This window comes from Procambarus clarkii, chromosome 29 (assembly GCF_040958095.1).
Source record: "Procambarus clarkii isolate CNS0578487 chromosome 29, FALCON_Pclarkii_2.0, whole genome shotgun sequence".
NCBI classification, from domain to species: Eukaryota; Metazoa; Arthropoda; class Malacostraca; order Decapoda; family Cambaridae; genus Procambarus; species Procambarus clarkii.
In genome coordinates, this window is record NC_091178.1 from 35,781,960 (window position 1) to 35,789,274 (window position 7,315).

A 7,315-nucleotide genomic window follows, 5' to 3' on the forward strand; every position below is an offset into this window, starting at 1 on the left:
CTAATATATCTATCTCATGCAAGTATGCAAGAATATTTCAATAGATACCAGAAGCTTCTGAAGCTTTATACATAATTTTAATGGAGATATTTGTCAACAGGCTGGACGGCCCTTCACTATGCAGCGTTCAATGGTCACAACGACGTGGTGGAGTTGCTCCTCCAAGCCGGAGTTGATGTCGACGCCATAAACAGACGCCGTAAGACTCACTCACATGCCCTCATTTTCCACTTTACATTAATAATGTCATACAACACCATATAAAGAGACAGTAAGACTCATCTATATACCGTTATGCACTTTACATAACTAATGTCCCACCCATCCTCCTGTTTAACTAGTACTTTTGGTAACTATGTGGACCATCATACATACATTGACGTAATTGACAATTACTATTTGTCTATTAGAGTTTGGTACTATTCGCTTTTTACAGTCCGAAAAGCAAAAACTAAAAACAAAACATACACATTCCTTGGCCTAGTATTTAACATATATGCATTATATTAGGCCTCAGATAGCGTGTATTAGGCCTAGGATGGTTAAGTTGGGTGCAATTTTCTTTGCATCATCAATACCAAAAAAATCCTGTTTGTAAAAGTTCAATATTACCGATTTCTACCTTTTAATTGCCTTTTACACCAATATATGTACAATGGTGCCTCGTAGCCTGGTGGATAGCGCGCAGGACTCGTGATTCTGTGGCGCGGGTTCGATTCCCGCACGAGGCAGAAACAAATGGGCAAAGTTTCTTTCACCCTGAATGCCCCTGTTACCTAGCAGTAAATAGGTACCTGGGTGTTAGTCAGCTGTCACGGGCTGCTTCCTGGGGGTGGAGGCCTGGTCGAGGACCGGGCCGCGGGGACACTAAAAAGCCCCGAAATCATCTCAAGATGGTCCTCATCGTTACTATAAGTATTACCTAAACAGGATAATGGGCTGCTAATGTCACACAATTACAAATGATTTGTCACAAGCGAAGGCGATGAGTTACAATAACGTGGCTAAAGTAGACCAGACCACACACTAGAAGGTGAAGGGACGACGAATATTGTCATATGTCACAATATTTCATAGTAACAATCTCACACTTAGCCAAAATAGTTGCTTATTGAACAATGTACAATTTGCCAAAAAATATTATTTTTGGTATTTATAACGCAAATATTGCAAATCATAAGAATAAAGAAAACTGCAGGAGGCCAAGTCTCAAGCAAGGCAGCTCCTAATTATATCCATGTAAGCTCTCTCATATATATGTATAATCCATTTTGTAAATAATCCAGGGATTCTATGGACTTAAGAACTAATGAAATTTTAGAAGGCCTATTGGCCCATACGTGGCAGCGTTTATTTATATTCACCGAAACTCATTTAGATGTCTAACCTACACTTGAAACAATAAGGGAACCGATTCCTATTATGTTAACTGGTAATGCTCTATTATGTTCCTCTTTGAGGATATTAATCCCCCTTTTTTGAAAACAAAGAAACTTAGACTCCATATTTTGGTCGTTAGCCGGGATCGTTTTCAGCAATTTGAAAGAATGACGTTGTTGTTATTGTTTTAGATTCAGCTACTCAGAACAAAAAGTTCCAAATAGCACGGGCTATGGGGAGCTCCGTTTGTGGAGGCTGTTTGGAGCCATTATCTATATCAGGGGTCTCCAAACTATGGCCCGCGGGCCACATCCGGCCCGCCACATAATTTCATCCGGCCCTCAAAACAAATCCCCGTGTGGTGGCCTTGAAAAAGTAATTATCGTACGAATGGCATCGCAGAATTATTCAAAGCTGGGGCTGCTGACTGGTGGCGCTCAACCCGAGTCAGTTTTCCTCTCTCTCGATAGTGTGACGCACAGATACTAATACTGGTAGGTATGTGTTGTGCATTACAACCAATCAGTTGTGTATAACTGTATATTGTGGGGATGGAGGGCGAGTGGGGCTTCGCTGCTTCCGTTTCAGGGAGCACAAACACTGTACAATATTCTTTTCTCTGTACTTTGACAATGCCTTTATCTTAGTTATACAAAATAGCAATTTCATTTTTTATTCCTCCGGCCCGCATAAATATGGGAAATATATAATGTGGCCCTTACATTGAAAAGTTTGGAGACCCCTGATCTATATCAATCGCTCATACTAGAGGTTTGGGGATGGAGGGGAGGTCTTCATGGTGGATTTCAGCCTCGGAAGGCTGGCTGTACCAGGAATGGTGCTGATGGGTTAGTGTAGAGCTATAGGTATTCCGTTCTTTCTTTTTCTGAGACTTTGGCTAAGCCGTGCTGTCATTGGAGTTTGGTGAGGTGGCCTCCATGAGGAGGTCTTGTAGCGAGTAGGTGTCGTATTTGTGCTGCGGCGATGGAGCACCTACTAATATTTCCTCGTATGAGGAGTCCGTGACATCCGTAGTTGCTTGCTTTGTCTTTCGTCTCATAGTCTGAGGTTGGCTCAGGTGTCGTGGATTAGTGGTAAAAGCTTTTTCAGGAGCGTTGGTCTTGATGTTCATATTTGAAGACAGCACGTCTGCTAGCGTGCTTGCTGAGATGGTGATGGTAGTTGGGAGCTGGAGAGTGTTTGAAGCTGGAGAGGGAGCACAAACCTCTGTGCTGCCCAGGTCTTGGGTGGTTCTAGAGTCTGTGTTGAGAAAGACATCGTGTTGGTCCTGGTGGTAGTCTCCAGAGTGGTAGTTGAGATTGTGAGACTTGTGCCCGGGGATAGGATGGGGTCCAGGCCATTAGCTAGGTACAGCGTGTTATATTCTTTGACGAATCGTTGATTGTCTGGTCCGGCAAGCCTCTCCACTAGTCGAATAAGACCAGGGATAATGCCTGCACCTGATGCAAGGGGCTGTGAGAGTGCTGGCTATTCCTTAGGTCCCCATTGTGGAGGCCGGGTTGCCTGTTGGGATGAGCCACTGTTTAGTAGGACTGGAAAGTCTTCTAGTAGGTGGTGGGAGCTATGGTGCTGGGTTTGGTGCCGGTGGCTCCAGCGGCGGAAGTAGAAGGTTTGGCTTTATTGGATTCAGTCTGGATCCTAATGATTTCCTGTCTGCGGGATCAGTGGTGGGAAATTGCAGTGTGATCGCCGCTGCAGAGCAGACAGCAATAGGTTTTGGATTTGCAAATGAAGTAATAATGGTCCTGGGCGCAAAGGCTGCACTTCTGGACAGGGTGCTGAAACTTGTTGGTAGGGTGGGAGTAATCGCAGCACCGAAAGCACTGTTGGAGCTAGTGGAATCGTTCCTTCTTCACTTGAAAGGGTGGAATCTTGATGCCGAAGCAGTGGAGACCATGTGTGGCAGCCTAGTTAGCCGTGGATAAGGTGGTGAAGGATATCTTCATGGTGGGGCGCTTGTCGTCGTCGGTGCTGCATAATGTAGCATCGAATAACCCAAGATTCGGGTTTTCTTCCTCGTTGTTGGTAATGATCTTCGTTTGTCCTTGATTTGTGATCCAGCTGCTGGTCCCGCTGATAAAGTCTGTTCTGTCGGCGGTGTACTGAAATAGGAAGAGAGGACAGAGGGGATGCACTTGGCGAAGTGTGCGATCGAGTTTTTGGATTTTTTCGTGATCCTCCACACACGAGAAGAGCACGATATTCACCCCCCCCCCCTTCTTGACCAAGGTCTCTGGGTGTAATACTAGCGCCTTCTTTTAGGATCTTCAAGAGGTCGCTTTTGGTGAAAGCATGACTGTCCATGGAGCGAGTCCTGACTTTTAGGCGTTTGTAGCGTATTGTCGTTGTTAAAACCCCCGTAACGGGTTGCAGTGGCGATGAATGTCTTGTGAAGTTTCTCAGGCCTACTGAGTACATTGTGAGCAATATGATTGAGGTGTTGGTGTGTATATTGTGAAGTTACTCAGGCTTTGCGAGAATGCCAGCTGTAGCTGCTTTTATAGCGTCAAGTCAGGTGTCTTGGGAAGACGTGTAAGCAATAGGGAATAACCTCTAAGTTACACAATCGTTTGCGACATGTGGTAACCACTGCCCTGAGCAGATATTAAAATTTGGATTCATGTTTATATAAGTAGGTTCTATTATTTTGTTGTTGTTGTGCTAAGCCACAGTGCTGGGGTAAATTATACAAGAATTATCTCATATTATTTTGTAATCAGTCTCATTTAGACTTTATTTAAAACAGGGCTGTCTTGTCCATATCTAAAAGAAGGGAAATACATATTTTTAGATCGCTGCCTGCTTGGGCATAATGAACTTGATTACAATCATGCCAATGGATCTTAGTGATTCCAACATCCTCTTCTTTATCTACTATGTCGACTGGTGCCACTGTGTTCACTGGTGTTACTGTGTGCACTGGTGCCACTGTGTTCACTGGTGTTACTGTGTGCACTGGTGCCACTGTGTTCACTGGTGTTACTGTGTGCACTGGTGCCACTGTGTTCACTGGTGTTACTGTGTGCACTGGTGCCACTGTGTTCACTGGTGTTACTGTGTGCACTGGTGCCACTGTGTTCACTGGTGTTACTGTGTGCACTGGTGCCACTGTGTTCACTGGTGTTACTGTGTGCACTGGTGCCACTGTGTTCACTGGTGTTACTGTGTGCACTGGTGCCACTGTGTTCACTGGTGTTACTGTGTGCACTGGTGCCACTGTGTTCACTGGTGTTACTGTGTGCACTGGTGCCACTGTGTTCACTGGTGTTACTGTGTGCACTGGTGCCACTGTGTTCACTGGTGTTACTGTGTGCACTGGTGCCACTGTGTTCACTGGTGTTACTGTGTGCACTGGTGCCACTGTGTTCACTGGTGTTACTGTGTGCACTGGTGCCACTGTGTTCACTGGTGTTACTGTGTGCACTGGTGCCACTGTGTTCACTGGTGTTACTGTGTGCACTGGTGCCACTGTGTTCACTGGTGTTACTGTGTGCACTGTTGCCATTGTGTTCACTGGTACCACTGTGTTCACTGGTGTTACTGTGTGCACTGGTGACACTGTGTTCACTGGTGTTACTGTGTGCACTGGTACCACTGTGTTCACTGGTGTTACTGTGTGCACTGGTGCCACTGTGTTCACTGGTGTTACTGTGTGCACTGGTGCCACTGTGTTCACTGGTGTTACTGTGTGCACTGTTGCCATTGTGTTCACTGGTACCACTGTGTTCACTGGTGTTACTGTGTGCACTGGTACCACTGTGTTCACTGGTGTTACTGTGTTCACTGGTACCACTGTGTTCACTGGTGTTACTGTGTGCACTGGTGCCACTGTGTTCACTGGTGTTACTGTGTGCACTGGTGCCACTGTGTTCACTGGTGTTACTGTGTGCACTGGTGCTATTCTGTTCACTGGTACTTCTCTGAGCACTGATGCCATTATGTTCACTGGTGTTACTGTGTGCATTGGTGTCATTGTGTTCACTGGTGTTGCTCTGTGTAATGGTGGCATTATGTTCAATGTCCTTACTTTGTTCACTGGCTCCAAAGTGATCAATGTCCTTACTTTGTTCACTGGTGCCATAGTGATCAATGTCCTTACTTTGTTCACTGGCGCCATAGTGATCAAAGTCCTTACTTTGTTCACTGGCGACATAGTGATCAAAGTCCTTACTTTGTTCACTGGCGCCATAGTGTTCAATGTTCTGTGTGTTCTGGTGCAATTGTGTTCAATATCCTTACTGTGTGTACTTGTGGAAATGTGTTCAATTTCCTTACTGTGTGCACATGTACCATTGTGTTTAATGTCAATAATGTGTGCACTGGTTCCATTGTGTTCAATGTCATTATTTTTTTAACTTGTGCAATTGTGTTTACTGGTGTTCCTGTGGACAATGGTGCTATTGTGTTCACTGGTATTTCTTTTGGCACTGTCCCATTGGTTTCAATGTCGTTGTTGTGTTCGCTGGTGTTTCTGAGTGATACGGTGCTATTATGTTCAATGTTCTTACTGTGTGCACTGTTGCTATTGTGTTCACTGGTGTTACTGTGTGCACTTGTGCCATTGTGTTCAATGTTCTTGTTGTGTGCACTGTTGCCATTGTGTTCAATGTTCTTGTTCTTTGCAATGCTGTCTATCATGTTCTCGTCATATACCTTATTGTCTAGGGAAATAAGGCTTTTAATTGTGCCAAGGGGAATTCACGGCATAGGGAAACAATCTAGTAGAAAAATTACACAAATGTTTAGTTATAAAACACACGCAACAATGCATAACATAATTCATTCATTATTATCAATGCATTCAGAAGGAAAACAAACTTATTTCTTATCACCCAAATGGGCTCAGGTCCCCATATAGCTCTTAGTCCTACACTGGAACTGTGCACTCCAGCACAACCTCTCTCAGCCGGTGACACACATATATAAATCACTAGGAAAACTGGACTGTCTCTTTCAGAAACTGCCCAGTAGGCTATCAGAGTATTTTACTCATCCTTGTAACCCTGTTAATAGAACCCTGTGGCTTATCGTATGATACGGCCGGAGAAATCCTTCAGAAAACAAGGGCTGGTCAGACAGCTGGTGCTCCGCGTCAGGTAAAAAATGGCGTCCGTCTCCCCCCCCCCCCCTGGTTGCGTCATGTAATGTATTTTTCAACATTTCCAATCAAACTCTTTACTGACTCAATTTACAATATTCCCCATGCAATTTTTTTATTGAGCCAATTATTGAATAACATACTTTTGCTATACCAATACACATTCTTCCTGAATAATTTCCTTCTCAAAAGGTACTAATTAGCTGGCTGGGTAATATCGTGGCTTCCCAGTTGCCAGCTGCAGATTTCTTTTAAGAACCTTCTCTAATCCACCACTCTGTATTAATAAACAGTTTATAATAAATACTAACCTCCACAGGAGGTAAGGTTCGTAACAGTGCCAATGAGTTCTCTGGTGTTACTGTGTGTACTGTTGTCATTGTATTCAATATCCATAATGTGTGCACTGGTGCCATTGTGTTCAATGTCCATAATGTGTTCTCTGGTGCCATTGTGTTCAATGCTCCCATTATGTGCGCTGGTGCCATTGTCTCCACTGGTGTTAACTGTGGGTTCTAGTGCCATTGTGCTTACTGATTTGTCAGGGGCGCGCTAATGCCATTGTGTTCACTGGTGTTATTGTGGGCACTGGTGCCATTGGCTTCAATGTCCTTACTCTGTGAACTGGCGCTGGTGTACAGTGTCCTTACTGAGTGCACTGGTGAAATTGGGTTCACTAGTGATTCTTTGTGCACTGGTGCCATTGTATTCCATGATGTTACTGTGGGTACTGTTGCCACTGTGTTCAATGTTCTTTCTGGGTGCACTAGTGTCATTGTGTTCAGTATCCCTACTGTGTGCACTGGTGCCACTGGA

At 44.5% G+C, this 7,315-nt stretch overlaps 1 protein-coding gene across 1 annotated transcript; it reads right to left on the reverse strand.

Annotated features, from left to right (window-relative positions):
- Positions 1–4,138: 4,138 nt before the first annotated feature.
- Positions 4,139–7,024, reverse strand: LOC138369718 (uncharacterized membrane protein DDB_G0293934-like). Its single transcript, XM_069333153.1, has 4 exons — positions 6,811–7,024; positions 5,776–6,062; positions 5,249–5,612; positions 4,139–4,164 (listed from the first exon to the last, which is right to left on the reverse strand). The coding sequence occupies exons 1-4, from the start codon at positions 7,022–7,024 to the stop codon at positions 4,139–4,141; spliced, it is 891 nt and encodes a 296-aa protein (XP_069189254.1).
- Positions 7,025–7,315: the final 291 nt, after the last annotated feature.